Here is a 17,067-nt window from a genome sequence, read left to right as displayed (position 1 = left end):
CAATTATGTTTAGGTGTGTAACTCAGAATAATTACTATATGTACATGCTGTTACTTAAAGAATACTAAACCTGGCTGTTATTGCATGGGCCAATGCTCAGCTAATGACATAAGATATATTGCAAAATATTCACGTCCAATGTGAGTTCACAAGGCAAAGAGTTATGTGGTGGTTTGCCTATTTCGGAGGAGTTAACTTAGTATGAAATCTAGCTGCTTTGCTTCTGGCAGACTTAAAATTACTAATGGGAATGTTTTATTACTCTTTGATCTTTTTCTCTAAAGCTGTTCCACCAAATGACCATGCAGTAGTGAGCCATGAAGTACTTGATTTAGGAAAAGAAAACAAAACCAATCAGTGAGTGGAAGCTGGTGAAAATCTCACTTTTTCGCACAAATTAATTTTTATTCATTTTGCTCAGATGGGGAAAAAAAATAAGCCTCTACTGCATCTAACGGCCAGCAATAGCGAGTGAGTTTGTCATATTTGGACAGAAGAACTATGGATTTGATTTAATAAAGCCATTCATCGATGTCAGTGGGCAATTGGTACAGATTATTTTGGCTGTGCTTAATATTTTCTTTAAAAAAAAATGGTAAAGAACTCACCCTGGACTGTAAAGGTATTAAAAACCATTATGTCTATCACCCAACTCATCTATTCATTTTCTTCGTCTTAGTGGCTTCACACAGGTTTACAGGAAGGAATGTCTGACAACTGCAATGAGATTGTTAGAGAAGCTCTGCAAAGGAGTCAAACCAGGAACTTATACCCAAAACTTTACTGAGATCCCTGTGGCAGCGACACATCTTGTTGCTTCAGTTTTAGACTTCTTTTTGACTAACAAGGAACAAGTAAGAAACATAGTTCATATATGTGATGTTTTAGTTTGCCTTACATTCGCATGCACAAATTGAAAATTGTAAATACTATTTAGGAGTCTGAGGATGGAGATGGAGAACAGCAAAATGCAAAAGACTTGGTAATCTATCARGGGATGGAAATCATGAGAAACTGGATGAATCGGTCATTCAAACAAAGTTTACTAAGGTGGGGACTGACATCCTTTTACTCAGCAAAAACAACAGAACTGGAGGTGAGTTGTTTTTTTTTTTTAATCTATTTAGCTAAATACCAAATATTGACAAAACATGCATCTTATAGATTTTTTTTATTCTTGCATTTCAGACATGGAACAACATTATCTCCATTAACTTTAAAGATACAAAATGTACAAAAGAATGGAGGCAAACATTTATTATGGACTTTGAGGGCAAGTTCAAACAGGTAGGTGATACACTGGAGAGTTAAGATTATTTTCAGTAAGAGATGACAGTGACTTAATTAATTTATGGAATTTTTTGTTGTTTTTGCTTTAGGAAACTGCACTTGATCAAATTGAATTCTACTGTACAAACATAGAGGAGTTTAATGCTTCCTATCCACATGTTGCTGCCAGCATTGAGAAGTGTGCTCTTGAAGCCGTCACATCTTTGTGCCAGGTATCAGACTTTTAATTTTATTGCTTTGCTTCACTAGCTTTTGGCAGTGTTGGCTATGTGAAAATAAAAATGTATCCAATGGGCAAAATGGTTACATTTTTTAAATATATTATAAGCACCTTGACAAGAAAAGAAAAATTAACAAAAATAGACTGCACATTTGAATTTTTTCCATTGATTAGATGAATGATTGTCTTCTCATTGTATGCAGACCAGATCTGAAGGGAAACTGTTTGAGAGGTTTAAGATAAACTGGAAGTTTGGGAATCTCATCTCTGCAATCATCCAAAAGTCCTGGCCCACGGATGGTCAAGGAAAATATCAGGAGAAAGAAGAAGTGGTTCTTCAGCACCTCCTCTCCTGGACGGCAGCTAAAGACATTTTTCATCTATATGGTATTTTTTCACTTAAAAACAAAGAACCTATAAAACAATAAGGTCTGAAGAAAAGCATTCTTTAGTTTGGAAGGGCACACAAAACTGAGTAACCCGTTGTTTAAAAAAAACCAATAAAACAACAAGCCACAAACTGGAGATAATTAACACGTGATTTGGCTGGTTGCTTTGGGATAAATTGCTTTTAAATTCTATATGTACAGGTGCAGAGAAGAAGCTGATTGAGAAGCTCTCTGAAGATGCCAAAGACCGATTGGTCATAGCCATATCAGCCTTCACAGCCATAATCAACCAGCTGATACATGGAGACATTAAGATCAGTCTGCTCAACATCATTCTGGAGAGGAAAGATGCCTTCTTAGAACTGCTGAAGATTGGTAAGAAATTATTTCAAAATAAAAACTGAAATTGAAACAATTGACTTAAAAAATTCAAAAAAGAAACTGTTGATATTTTTGTATTGTTATGTTTTTAAAAGACTGCCTCACTGAGGAAGAACACCACAGGGATCTTTCCAAAATGAAAAGGTTTTTGCAACACAGAGCAGAAGAAGTTAAGGCTGTGTACCACGAAAAGGAGCTTGTGGATGTCATATTAACAATGTGCCACAAACTTGAAGAACATATGCCAGGTCTGAAGCTTACACAAAGGAGTTTAGTTAACTTTGATTTGTTGTTGCAAAGTTGACATGTGGTTATTTAATTTCTTTTATTAGTTGATGTTTCTGACCTGGAGGACAAAACACAAGTCAACATTGAGATGATGCCCTTGAACTATTTCATGGAAGCTCATCATTTTGACCAGCTGGCCACCACAATGTCTGGAATCGTTACCTTCTTCAGCCTGGACGAGGAAATAAGAGACATGGCAACATTCCTGTACACATTCAATGAAAGTATTGTCTTACAAATGTGTTGGGAAAAATTTGCCAAAGAAATGGCCAGGGACGAAATGGAAGATGCGGAGGGGGAGATATCTGACATCAGTGCCACACCAGAAATGATATACGATCAGATCTTCTTGCCTTGTAGGGATGAATACAAAGACATCTACACTCACTTAAAAGATGGAAGCATAAGACTTGAAGAAGTCGACCAGCTTTTCAAAGCCTACAAGGACAAGTACGAAGATCTCACTCAGGAGCTTGGCATCATGTGTAAACAGGAGACATCTGCAAACAAGCAGTGGATTCATAACAGGGTTCAACAGGTTCAGCAATATCACGAGCTTCATCTCGCTGTGGAATCTGCTAAAGTTATTATGATGGTCAAAGACACACTTGGTCTTCAAGGGGACTTCAAGGTCTTGGAAACGCTGACGGATGTTGTAAGTCGCCATGTTTAAATATGTTAATGTGTTTGAATAATCGGTGTCATGAATCATCTCATAATTTGTCAACAAAAACTATTGAGAGTTTGTCTGAAGGATTCACCTATTGAATGACTTTAATCACACGTAAAAAAAGAAAAATGATTTGAAAGAGGGAGAAAGAAGAGACAAATTCAAAGTTTCCAAACATCTATTGCATGTTATTTTCCCTGTTACCATGACAGGTCCGTGTCACCAACACCAGAAAATAACTTGAAAGTGTAGGGCAAGAACGTTTCTGTTTTATATGTCAAATGGAAGTGATGACGAGCTTCTGCTCCAACAGTAGTTCTGCTTTTCTCATAAACTTAATGGGCCATGATTAGTTTTAGTTCTGTGTGTTGACTGCATAGTTCCTCACTTTTGAACAATCAATTAGTTGGGAACCCAGAAATAAAATTGCTAAAGAAATTGTTGCAGGTATAGAGGGAAAAATGTATATTGATAAGCATTCAGACAAACCTAAAATGATATCACTTCAGGGTCATAACATTCAGTGGCATATTGAATGCTAAATATTCAAGATGTCTTGAGTATAAGAGGTTGATTATACTAAATCTTAGTGTACCAAGGACATTTAGTTAAAGGTGTGTGAAAGGTCAGATGGGGTGTGTTTATGAATATTACACATTCATAGAATGTGTTCTTAATAACACACTCAAACTCAATTCTCATTTCTCTTCAGATTCGTGAAGACTTTAAGAGAGAACCGCTAAATAGGATTGACAACGACTTGATGCAGGCAAAGATGGTGCTGGTTGACATCACAGAGTCTCGCAGGTTGTGTTTACATGAACTAGGACTCAGACGACACTTTGTAAGATGGGTAAAGGATGCCCTGGAGGGTGTGTATACTTCTGTTTTCATGTAATACATTTATGCAAGTGGTATGTTGGAAAACTATTTGAAAATGTCCATTTAAATTGTAATTTTAGATATCAATGAGTTGAAGGTGTTTGTCGACTTGGCTTCTATCTCTGCTGGAGAGAATGACATGGATGTGGATCGTGTAGCTTGTTTCCATGACGCCGTCCTTGGCTACTCTTCTGTGCTTTATGAGCTTAAGCCAGACTCTGGTTTTCGTGCCTTCAAAGATGTGCTCAACAAGCTCTGGAGGGCTTTGGAGAATGACAACAACTTGCCAAAAAAACTGGTGAGAGGAGACATTATAAAAAATAAATAAGACTTTAATTACGATTATTTCCAAGTATTCATATGAATGTAAATTTTTGGGGAACTGGATATTTTATGATATCTTTTTCTTTATATTTTAGCGTGACAGTGCACGTCACTTGGAGTGGTTAAAAACTGTGAAGGACAGTCATGGATCAGTGGAGCTATCCTCTCTCTCATTGGCCTCAGCCATTAACAACAAAGGCATCTACCTAATCAGTGCACGGGATGTGAAAAAGGTAAAAACACTTCAGTAAGATAGATTGGTCCGTTTGTTTATGCACTAAAGAGGTAGTAATCTTTAAGAAAATACTGTCGAAACCTGATATTTACATACACCAAATAAAAATACACATACACATTTCTCACTGTCTGAAGTTAAACTTGATCAAACCTCTYTTGTTTTATGTCAGTTGGAATGACCAAAATTATTTCTATTTCCTAAATACCCAACGCTTAGTGAGAGCACCAATCTGCTTCATGAGAAGTATGGTTGGATGGTTGGACATTTTCATCATGTATATGCTTGCATATAATTGTTTGAACAGATGTTTGTAGCACCTTCAAACAGCAGTGTATTGTTCCCAATGATGAACTACACTTGTGCTGCTCCACAGTTCTCCTGATATCTTGGCTAATTTCTTTGGAGTTTCCCCATTGTGTCAAACAAGAAAGCAGCATATTTCATGTGTATCCTTAAAATACATGCAGAGATGTGCCTCCAGTTAACTCAAGTGTCTCAGTTAACCTATCAAAGTTTGTGGGAGGAAGCCCAAAAGGTTTTACCTATGTCAGACAGTTTAAAAGACTATCATTCCTGATACTGGCTAAATATGTAAGCTGTTGAATTTGAGGAAATTTATACAAATATCTCTATAAATGTTCTTGCTAAGTTTTTTGGCATTTAGGAAATAGAAATAATTTGAGTAATTTTAACTGACATAAAACAAGAGAAGTTTGGTCAGGTTTAACCTAAGACAGTGAGGAAAAAATGTGTGTCTTTTTATTTGGCATATATAAATATCTGGTTCAACTTGCAAAATCATGAATACAAGCTTATGTATGTTTTTTTGTTTATCTAGTTGAGTCTTGAAACAGCCCTGAAGTTGCAGATTCCAGAGGAGCATGATGAAGGTCGGCAGATGCGCTGCTACTCTCTTGAAGACCTGAGGGAGCTACAAAACAAACTTATGCTCATGTCTGGAAAAGGGGACCAAGGGCAGAATGAAGTTGAACGTTTTGTTGAGGTAAAATGAAATAATTAAATTCTGTAGAAAGACCATTTAGTCATGTTTCCATAAGCATTATTTCATTTTAAATTGATTCAACTCATGACAAGAAGTTTGAAATGTTATCAAAATTACAAATTGATTATTTTTGACATGTTACGAAATTCATGATCCACCACTGATGAGATTTGCATTATCAAGACATTTTCATTTGCAAGACATTATTGGATCTGCTTTGTTGCCTACAGTGTTATGTCATGATTTATAATGGTGCATAATTCATAATGGTCAAAATGTCATTCATACATAATGGTGGCCACTTTAATGAAGTGTCTTTGGCACAATCTCTGTCAGCACATTAAAGCTGCAGTATGTAACTTTTATATAAAATATATTTTTCCGTATTTGTTGAAACTGTCACTATGTCATGACAGAATAGTATGAGACAATCTGAAAAATCCAAGTGCTAACTAGACACAACCAATCAGAACTATGGGGAGGGTGTTAGGACTGTCAATCATGGCCATGTGCGTGCTGCTCATTCCTCTTCCTCTCGCCCCTTTACGCTCTTGATACAGTGCAGCTTCTCCTTGTCAGTAGAGCCTGACATAAATGCTAAGGCTAATTAGCATGGCTACAGATGGTGGGAGATAAATAGTTTTCCTGTTGAGGTAAATTGTTTCTCCACCATTTTACTACGTGTTCACAAAGTTGATTGACAGCGCTAAGATGCTCCTACTGGCTCTGACTGATTGCTTTTCAGTGGTGCATTTCTTTAGACAGCAATAGTAGCACAGGGACAAGGTTGAGAAGCTTGATCTTTTCACAGTTTATTTGTCTCATACTGTCACGACAAGGTGATAGTTTTAAGAAATATTCAAAAAACATATTTTTCTTAAAAGTTACATACCGCAGCTCTATGAGCTAGTGCTATGCACTATATGTTAAGCAATATTGATTTATTCATTTAATCGGGGATTGTGTAGAAAATCCTAAATGTTTTTAAAACTCTCATTAGGGTATTTTCTGTTTTGTGAGTTACTCTTTCTGTGTTACAGGTTTTTGCAAGTGTTCAAAGACTGACAGAGGCCTTCATTGCTCTTTACGCCGCTGGAAATCCTCTGTTCAGACACTGGGAAGTGCAGATTAATTGCTCTTCAAGTTATGCTGAACCCAGCATTTTGATGGACTTTAATTTGGGCAGGGTTCTTAGTGTCATTGTGGAGGGCAACCCAGAGGAGCAGCTTCCTGAGCTCTGCAGAAAAATGGAGAAATGTCTGGAATACTGGATGAACTTTGTACACAAACAAAGATCCCAACAATATTTCTTAAACTACTACACTGCCGAGCAGATTGTCTATCTCTGTGGCAAGCTGACACAACAAAATGTAAACAAGGTTGAGGACCAAGTCCTTATGATGCTCTCCTTTATCAAGCCAAATTGCACATCCACAGATCTGAGGCATGTGTGGCATGAGCTCCAGTATGAAATCATTACTAAACCCCAGGATCAAAATGAGGACATTGAGTTTCAGACTTTTGTTGTGGTGTCAACAAGTGACCTGGAAGAGTTGACAAGTGAACTGGATCCTTTGCAAAGTCTTGTGGAAAAAGCAAAGGGTCTGCAGGCATTTGATCACATATGGAATGCTTACATGAAAGACATGAAGAATTTTCTGCCAAACATTCTTGATATAAAAACTCTTGGCCTACTGTTGGAACTACTGGCCAACAAAGATGATGAAGATGAAGAAGACGACAGTGACGAAGACATTTCTGATAACAGTGGAAAGTTCATAAACAGGCAACTGCCCAGAGGTTTGGTCAATGGAAAGCCAAACCTCATTGTTTGTCCACACGATGATGCCTTGGCATCCTGCATCTCAATTTACATGAGCAGCAAAGACGAAGCTCTTCCAACCTATGATGAAGTTCTACTGTGCAACCACTCAACCCCATATGAAGAAGTGGAACTGTTCCTCAGACGCTGCCTTGGCAATGGCTACAGGGGACAAAAGATATACTCTTTGGTATATGGAGATCTCCTGAGTTACGATGTGAGCTCTAAAGTTGAGAACTTTTTCCAGCAAATGAAAATGCAGAGCAGGAAGGACTACAGGCTTGTTATTATTTGTAGCTCAGAGAGAGAACATGCCTATCTTCCATCTGCCTTCAGCCAGTACAGGTTGCACATGATTCCCCAAGAGCCTTTAGCAAGGATCCAGCAATACCTGCAACAACACTACACTGTCCCAGACGACCAGTGCAGTGCTGCAGCAGCTTTCAAAGATAGACTGTGCGTTGGTGTTGTTTCATCTCAAAGGGCTGGTGTTGGTGAGTATATTAAATATTTCTATTCGGTGTCTTACACTAATAGAAAATAAAAAAATCTAATTGTTTATAGCTCTGAATGTATTTTTTTTATATTGCAGGTAAATCTTTGTACATCAAGAGGATGTATGAAAAACTTAAATACTCTACTAAAAAGCAGTCAATGTTGAAATGTATTTGCTTGATTGAACCTAAAGTTGATGAGACTGTCATCCTTCAGTCTTTACTTGACACTCCCAAAAGGAAAGAACTCATTATCTTCCATTTTGATGTCACATCATCGGTAAATATTACGTTATTTAATATTGAGTCATTGAAATAATTATTTTGACAGATTGTGTCTTATTGTTTGTTTTGCTCCTGAAAAGGTCCAGAAAGGACTTCCAGAATTCCTATTCAAATTGTTGATCCTGCGCTATTTGATGGACTCTGAGGGGAAAATGTGGCAGTGCAATGACAAGCAACTGTATGTCATTGAGATTTTAGAGCCCACTGTCAAGTCAACAGGAAATGCCACTCGGGAGGTAAGACTTTTTCAGTATTTTTCAGTCTTTGTATAAATTTGTCTACCTTACCTGTCTTCTCACTTCTTTTAGGCACCAACGGCAAGAAACACTTTTGTGGACATGTTTCCTAAAATTTTCTGCCGACCACCCAAAGAGGTCCTTATGCTAGAGATGAGAAAGCAGGAGGATCCTACTATTGTGAGCAGTGAGGACCCACTGATGGATGATAAAGAGTTCAGGAGCGAGGCCTTTCAGCGGCCATACCAGTACCTGACAAGGTTCCACAACACAATCGATCTAGATGTTTTCACATATCAGGGTGTTGAGGGGTCACATGTAGAATGTCTTCAGATGCTTCTCATGTACTGTGGGGTAATGGACCCCTCCTGGGCTGAACTTAGAAATTTCACTTGGTTTCTTAACCTTCAACTAAGAGACTGTGAGACATCAGTCTTTTGTGATGCCACTTTCACTGGAGACACACTAACCGGATTCAAAACCTTTGTGGTGGATTTCATGATTCTGATGGCAAAGGACTTTGCCACTCCATCACTCAGCATCTCTGACCAGAGTCCTGGCAGGTTACAAGTTAATCTGGTTGGTGTCCGAGATGAAGACCTGGCTCCTTTTCTCATCAGAAAAAGATGGGAAACAGAGCCACATCCATACATCTTCTTCAATGATGACCATGTCTCCATGACCTTTATTGGCTTTCATCTTCAACCCAATGATCAGAACTTTGTTGATGCCATTGAACCCACCTCTGGAAGGGTGATCAGAAGGAATGTCATGACCAGAGCATTGTATGAAGGCTTACAGCTCCAACGAGTTCCTTTCAACATAGACTTTGATAGTCTCCCAAGATGGGAGAAAATAGAGCGAATCTGCAATGTTCTTGGTATCCAGTGGCCTCTTGACCCTGATGAAACATATGAACTTACCACAGACAACATTTTGAAGATGCTAGCAATCCACATGCGGTTCAGATGTGGCATACCTGTCATCATAATGGGAGAAACGGGCTGTGGAAAAACCCGGCTAATAAAATTCCTTTGTGAATTGCGAAGGAGTGGAGTTGCAACTGAGAACATGAAACTGGTCAAGGTGCATGGAGGGACAACTTCAGAAATGATCTATGGTAAAGTCAGAGAAGCAGAAGACATTGCTTCGATCAACAAGCAAGACTATGGATTTGACTCTGTCCTCTTCTTTGATGAGGCCAATACTACAGAGGCCATCAGCAGTATCAAGGAGGTCCTTTGTGACAAGACTGTGAAGGGAGACTCCTTAACACCAAACTCAGGATTGCAGATTATTGCTGCATGTAATCCCTACAGAAAGCACACAGATGACATGATTCAAAGATTGGAATCTGCTGGTCTTGGGTACCGAGTTCGAGCAGAAGAGACTGATGAAAAACTGGGGTCTATACCTTTGCGCCAGCTGGTGTATAGAGTTCAAGCATTGCCACCAAGCATGATTCCTCTGGTATGGGACTTTGGACAGTTAAATGATCACACAGAAAAAATATACATCCAGCAGATTGTTCAAAGAGTCACTACAAGCAAATCAATAGATCAAACCTACATCAAATGCATCACAGATGTTCTGTCAGCCTCACAGAAGTACATGAGAACCAGGAAGGATGAATGCAGCTTTGTCAGCTTAAGAGATGTAGAGCGCTGCATGCAAGCTTTTGTTTGGTTCCATGACCACCATGAGATGTTCTTTTCAGAGCTTAAAAAATTTCAGTGTACTCAAAACGATGAAGGAAATGAACCTGAGGTTCAAGATCCTGTTCTCTGGTCCCTTGTCATGGCCATAGGAGTGTGTTACCATGCCTGTCTTGAAAATAAGGACAAATACAGACAAAAAATCAGTACCAAATTACCGTTATCATACACCCCAATGAGAGTGATGCATGAAATTTCACTCATGCAAGATTTACTCTTGAGTGGTGTGCCAATGGGAGATACCATTGCAAGAAACAGTGCCCTCAAAGAAAATGTCTTCATGATGGTTCTCTGCATTGAGTTAAGAATCCCCCTATTCTTAGTTGGAAAACCTGGAAGCTCAAAGTCCCTTTCCAAAACTCTAGTAGCAGATGCCATGCAGGGACAAGCTGCTCATTCTGAACTCTATAAGATGCTCAAACAGATCCATTTGGTATCCTTCCAGTGTAGTCCTCATTCAACTCCTGAAGGTATCATCAACACATTCAAGCAATGTGGCCGCTTTCAGGAAGGAAAAAATCTCAATGAGTACATTTCAGTTGTGGTTCTTGATGAAATTGGGCTGGCAGAGGACTCTCCAAAGATGCCGCTAAAAACACTTCACCCGCTGCTGGAAGAGGGATGCATTGATGATGAACCACTACCACACAAAAAAGTTGGATTCATTGGTATTTCCAACTGGGCGTTGGACCCCGCAAAGATGAACAGAGGCATTTTTGTCTCACGTGGTGACCCTGATGAGAAAGAACTCATTGAGAGTGCTAAAGGCATATGCTCATCTGATGTAATGGTTTTGGAGAGAGTCAGGGATTTCTTTCAACCATTTGCAAGATCCTATTTGAACATTTGCCGGAAACAAGGGAAAGGTTTTTTTGGCCTACGTGACTACTACAGCCTGATAAAGATGATCTTTGCTGTGGCCAAGACCTCTCAACGAAAACCTGCAGCAGAGGAGATTGTCAAGGTTGTTTTGAGAAATTTCAGTGGCAGGGATGATGTTGATGTCGTTTCTGTCTTTACCCAAAGACTTAAAATTTCTCCAAATTTGGAGAACATCAACACCATCGAGTTTGTGAAAGAAAACATTCAAGCAGTTGGACAAGATGAAGAGTGTCGGTACCTTCTTGTGCTAACAAAAAATTATGCAGCCCTACAGATCCTACAGCAAACATTCTTTTCTGAAAGTGGTCAGCCAGAAATTATCTTTGGATCCAGCTTTCCAAAAGATCAAGAGTACACCCAAATCTGTCGCAACATCAACAGAGTGAAGATCTGCATGGAGACAGGCCAAACAGTTGTGCTGCTAAACTTGCAGAATCTCTATGAAAGTCTCTATGATGCTCTCAATCAGTACTACGTGTGCTTGGGAGGACAGAAATATGTCGATCTTGGATTGGGAACCCATCGTGTAAAATGCAGAGTGCACAAAGACTTCCGACTAATTGTCATTGAGGAAAGAGAAGTGGTCTACAAACAATTCCCAATACCTCTAATCAACAGGCTGGAGAAACACTACCTGGACATCCACACTGTCCTTAAAGCTGAGCAGAAAAAGATGGTTGAAGAACTGGAGAGATGGGCAAAGCTATTTGTATCTCTTACTGGTCAGCATGCTGGAGCAGCTGATATGTACAAGTACACACTCCCTGATGTTTTCATTGGCTACCACTCAGACACCTGTGCTTCTGTGATTCTTCAAGTATTAGAGGAGCGGAAGGACAATTCGGAAACTTCAGATTCCGAGAGGGGACTGCTTGATCAGGCCAAACTCATACTTCTCAAATGTGCTACGCCAGACTCTGTGGTGCGATTGGACTGCACAGGCCTGCCAAAAGTGGAAAGTCAACATATGGCTAAGGTGTACTTTGAGGAACAAAGCAATAGCTGTTTAGCTGACTACATCCATGCTCACACAAGACAGGAAACCAACATCAACACATTCTTCACAGAGGTAATGCTTACTGGCCTTTTATTTTGACATGAATCATTTACTTGTTTCAGATTACAGGATCTAATGTGAATGTCAAACTTTAGGTGACCACATTCTCCAGACTTTTGACTGCTTTTGACATGGAACCTCTGGAGAAAATGTTTTATAGCGTTGAGCTTCTCTCACTTCAACAGTTTGACACAGAGCACTCCTTCCTGAAGAAAATAAGGTTTGTTTTTAAATGTACTGACACTGTTATTATAAAACATAATTAAAAGTACTTAAAATGAATGCTACTTTTCCAAATACCAACATGGTTAAAAGACTTTTTAAGACACTTTTACAAGACATGAAAAAACAAAGATCTAAAATTAATCTTTCATATTCATTGGCAGTTGGTTGAGTGAAGCGCCTATTTAAGAGTTAGATTTTTTAGTTTAAGCTGAAGTTTACAAAGTTAAGATTAAAAAAATTAACCCTTTAAAATTGTGAGTGGAAACCTCATCCACTATGTCCCCCTCGCAGTAGTTGTTGAAAAAAAATTGCATGCACTTTTTATTTGTATCTCTTTTATTTGTATGCATTAAATCGGTCACAGAAAGCATGTGACTATGAAGAAATTACTTATTATTAGTTTGTATTGCCAACAGCAGTTAACATGGTCACTTTGAAGAATTTGAATTAATTAGTTACAACATTTAATTTCCCATTGGGATCAATAAAGTATTTTTGAATTTTAACATATTAATCAAATCAGTTGGATCTTGCTTAAATTAAGCATTTCATAAATAGCCACCAGCACTTTCTGCAGGTTCATAATTATTTTTATTTACCTTGAAGAATTAATACCTCAAGTTTTTGAGTAGCATTTATAAAGTAGCCCATGTGTCATTTATTGTAATCTTGTGTATATGTAGAAGCAAAGTTTTGTTCTTCATTTGAGTAAAATATATGTGTTCATTTAATGATGTTATAGATATTAGCTATTTTCAAGTTATTGTTAAAAATGTTGCACTATTTCTTTACACAATAATTAATTAAAATGTAATGTTAAATAAAATTGTACTCTTATTTATAAGGAATACTCTTAAATTGAAAAATGAAATTCTTTTTCTTTAATTGAAGGAACTTCCTGACAACTGAAAATGGAGGAAGTGTGACTGGACCCTGTAACCGAATCCTCATTATTCAGTGTGATTTTGATGAACCCTGTAAGAGCAGCAACCTGATTGCATCTGCAAAGTAAGTCCCACTATTCATTTTATATAAGGATTTCACCACTGCGTCCTGTTACCATATTGAGTGTTGTGGTCCATTTCCAGGTATTCATCACTAAATGAGATCAACAAAGTTACACAGGAGAGCAAAGGATGTAGGGTGTTTGTCTACTTTATCACAAGGTTGCCAAGGATGGAAGGAGGGACTTCTTACATTGGTTTTCACGGAGGTAAACATGATACCATTTGGAAATATTTTGTTTTTTAATCTGACCAGGAAATAATCCAAGACACTGTTTTTTATAGGACCCTGGAGATCAGTTCATATAGATGACCTCAGAAGGTCAAAGGACATTGTTTCAGATATCAAGACCTTGCAAAACATGAAAATCAGTCAAATGTTTGAAACAAAAACAACTCGGCCTGAAGGTAAAAGAAAAATGCTAAATATACATACATAAATATATATTTACTGCACATTATGTACAGGATACATAATGTGCACTATATTACACATGTATTGCATGTATATTTATTGCACTATATAAATATGTATATATATATATTTGTGTGTGTTTACATGATTACAGCTATGGAGACTGACGACATGTACACGGAGAGTGAGCAAGAAGAGTTGGAAGAAAGCGTAAGTATAGACGATATATTTCACATTTTTAGTTGGGTAAAACTAATGTCTTATCTAATGACCAAGAATATTATTCAATGTTTTTTTCAGTAAATTAATTCACTAAGTGAAACAGATTAATTATACAAAGACTGATGTTTTCAAGCGTTTTGTTATGTTGTCATGACTTTCGGGTTAGGCTGCAGCTAATAAAAACATGACACTTAAGAATATTACATTAGGCCATTATATAAAGATTCTTAATATAGAAACAGGTTGCTAAATGTTCAGAACTTGCTCAAAGGTTATTGTCAAGTGGCACTTTTAATCTGCAAACAAGCTTTATCTAACTTATTGAATATGCCTGTAATACATTATTATTATTATTATTTATTGTTACATTCTGCTCACTGTTGGTGCATATTTTTATTTTAATTTGTCTTTTTTCTTCCTGAAGGACTTGGATAATGTTGTAGATACCACATCATTGCTCCGGAGCTGTGTGCAGACTGCTGTTGGCATGCTGAGGGACCAAGTGACAAGTGGCTTCCGCAGCACTCGACGGGTTGAGATCCTTTTAACTCTCCTGAGTGACACTGATGAACTAAAAGGTACGACAGAAAATATGTTTTCCTTTCATTTTCACAGTTTAGATAATTTTGCAAAATGTTGCTTCATACATTTGCTATGACATATAATGAAATGCCAGTGAAAATTTCAGAATAACCATAGTTTTCTCTGGCTTTTTGGGTCACAGACCTACGCAGCTCTGCTCATTCTCCATCTTGTCTCCATCAGTTCATGGATGGGGAGCAGGAAACGGTCTTGAATAGAATAGATACAGCATACACCTGCACAAATACATACCTGGCCACCTTGTTCTTAGAAATAACATCCACTGAACAAACTGGGGGTAATGACTCCCCGTTGACTGGCCATTTTTAAAAGCAACCTATTTGTCAGTTGTACTGACATATTTGTCAGCACAACTGACAAATAGGTCACACCTGCCACTTGAGCATCCTTTTTTTTAATGTTGGTCTAAGTAACTTCCTGAATGCATCATATCATAACCACCTCAGCATGCACCACTTCTGTTGGTGTGCTTTAACTAACACTTGTGGACACCTAATATAAATTAGAGCTGTTGTAAACGATTATTTTAGCAACCAAGTAATATTGATTATTCTGACAATTAATGAATAAAACATTTGATCAAATAATGTATTGGTAAATACTGCCACAACAGTAGTATTAATATCGGATATCAATATCAGGCCACATTTTCAAATTTGTGCATCTCTACCAATTGTTTTTCTACAGCAGAAAATTAACTTGTGATGATAATAGCTTACTTTTTAAATGAACCTGGACAAAAGCTGAAATTATATCCAGTTTAGTAATAAAATAATAAAGCATCAGGCTCACAAGACACTTCTAAAAATGTCTATACTCTAGTTGTTAGTTTATGTCTTCACATTTACTGAATTTTATTAGATTAACTCTCACCTTGCCGTACAGCATTTATGTCTCCATGTGCGCGACAGTTCTTTGGCACCTTTGTCATATACTGAAACACATCTGTCAGGTATGCACACATCATGGTCCCCTCCACTACCCATTTGTTGCAACTGGAATAGTATGAAATTTATTTTCTGGTTCGTCCGTAAGGCTGCACTTGCACTAAGCATCAGCTACAGCAGCCTGCTGTGTTCTGTCTATCTGGATGTGTCCGCTCCACTTTGTACACATACACCCGCTACGTACTTTGCCGCTGTTCGGTGTTAACCATTCACTATGTAGCAGCTCTTGGAGGAGAAAGACCAGGGGTGAAAGTAAGGGGGTACGGTCGGGTACTGCGTACCCCTAAAAGATTTAGCGGGGTACGCAGTACCTGCAAGAGATGGGGAGCGGCTGTCTGCTGTAAAACATGAATGGGTTCACTGTGCAGCCGTGAGTTCACCCACTAATCAGCCGTGACTGATTAGATTTTCAAGAATAATCTAAAACACGACTTAATCAGTTAATAACTTTTTTCCCATTTCATATTGTTTCTGAACTGTTCGTGCTTTGCTAGAGCAATATGTCGATCGCGGAAGGTTTTGAGTTGATCTCGGCATTAGGTGACAAACTGAATGCCGCCAGGACGCTGAGAGCAGCACGTCCTCTTCTGGTTGGCTTATCAAACCATTCATAACTTTAGAACAAAAAAAAATCAACAAAACATGTTCAAATTAATGACCCAACAGCAACAATAATCTCAGTGATTGTTTCTACAAGGTGTTGCGCAATTCTGTGCGTTTCGGTTCCATTACCAAAATAACCAGCAGAGCGGGAGTTTAAAATTAACTAATAAACTACCACTGTGTTCATGAGAGGATTATTAATGACAGCAAAATAAATATCAAGCCTGAAAACCTGATATCGTAACGGACTGAATGTTATATTTTTAACATAATCTCGGGTTGGCTTGTGGAGCGCAGGAGGTTGCCATGGAAACGGGTGTGCTTAAGTGAGAGGGAAAGAAAGAAAAAGTGCGAGTGGTTTTGAGTTGATCATCTGTTCGGGTTGTTTTACCTTTGCTGTGGCTCTTTACAGCCGCTGTAGTTTCTAAACGTTCAATAAACGACAAACTTGGTCTAATTACGTCGTTCTTTGTGAGTATATGTCATTTACAACAAACATCAAACACGGTAAATATGTTTCATTAAATATTTAACAAATATTTAATATAATTAATATAATTTATATAACTCCATGTTAGGAAGAGAAATGGAAGCTGCAGGATCTTCAGAACAAACAGGTCATGATGCTGGGCTACTAATTATCTCTCTTGTCTGGACACGTTATATACCAGACATGGAAAACTGGGATGCACTACATGCCATGATGTTCAGAATTTAGGTCTGATGGCATCTCAAGGTGTCAACATTGCTGCCAGTGGGCTGAAGGAAATACAGCTTTATTTTGTAGCAATTTAAGAGCTACCAGATTTTATCGCTTCGCAAAAACATTTATCAGCACAAAAACTCCAAAGCACACAAAGAAGCTATATATA

At 38.0% G+C, this 17,067-nt stretch overlaps 1 protein-coding gene across 1 annotated transcript in view; it reads left to right on the top strand.

Annotated features, from left to right (window-relative positions):
- rnf213a (ring finger protein 213a) overlaps positions 1 to 17,067 on the top strand; it is a 36,577-nt gene that overhangs the window by 6,787 nt on the left and 12,723 nt on the right. Inside the window, exons 14-35 of the mRNA XM_008416236.2 lie at positions 680 to 854; positions 938 to 1,096; positions 1,189 to 1,287; positions 1,380 to 1,502; positions 1,714 to 1,897; positions 2,101 to 2,274; positions 2,376 to 2,528; positions 2,613 to 3,223; positions 3,951 to 4,110; positions 4,201 to 4,418; positions 4,540 to 4,677; positions 5,521 to 5,685; positions 6,726 to 8,001; positions 8,100 to 8,281; positions 8,367 to 8,522; positions 8,595 to 12,188; positions 12,272 to 12,396; positions 13,293 to 13,409; positions 13,490 to 13,614; positions 13,691 to 13,813; positions 13,975 to 14,030; positions 14,467 to 14,620. Of these exons, the coding sequence (XP_008414458.1) occupies positions 680 to 854; positions 938 to 1,096; positions 1,189 to 1,287; positions 1,380 to 1,502; positions 1,714 to 1,897; positions 2,101 to 2,274; positions 2,376 to 2,528; positions 2,613 to 3,223; positions 3,951 to 4,110; positions 4,201 to 4,418; positions 4,540 to 4,677; positions 5,521 to 5,685; positions 6,726 to 8,001; positions 8,100 to 8,281; positions 8,367 to 8,522; positions 8,595 to 12,188; positions 12,272 to 12,396; positions 13,293 to 13,409; positions 13,490 to 13,614; positions 13,691 to 13,813; positions 13,975 to 14,030; positions 14,467 to 14,620 (8,267 nt within the window). The remainder of the gene's footprint in view (positions 1 to 679; positions 855 to 937; positions 1,097 to 1,188; positions 1,288 to 1,379; positions 1,503 to 1,713; positions 1,898 to 2,100; positions 2,275 to 2,375; positions 2,529 to 2,612; positions 3,224 to 3,950; positions 4,111 to 4,200; positions 4,419 to 4,539; positions 4,678 to 5,520; positions 5,686 to 6,725; positions 8,002 to 8,099; positions 8,282 to 8,366; positions 8,523 to 8,594; positions 12,189 to 12,271; positions 12,397 to 13,292; positions 13,410 to 13,489; positions 13,615 to 13,690; positions 13,814 to 13,974; positions 14,031 to 14,466; positions 14,621 to 17,067) is intronic.

This window comes from Poecilia reticulata, linkage group LG8, assembly GCF_000633615.1.
Source record: "Poecilia reticulata strain Guanapo linkage group LG8, Guppy_female_1.0+MT, whole genome shotgun sequence".
NCBI classification, from domain to species: Eukaryota; Metazoa; Chordata; class Actinopteri; order Cyprinodontiformes; family Poeciliidae; genus Poecilia; species Poecilia reticulata.
This window is presented reverse-complemented; position numbering and strand designations above follow the sequence as displayed.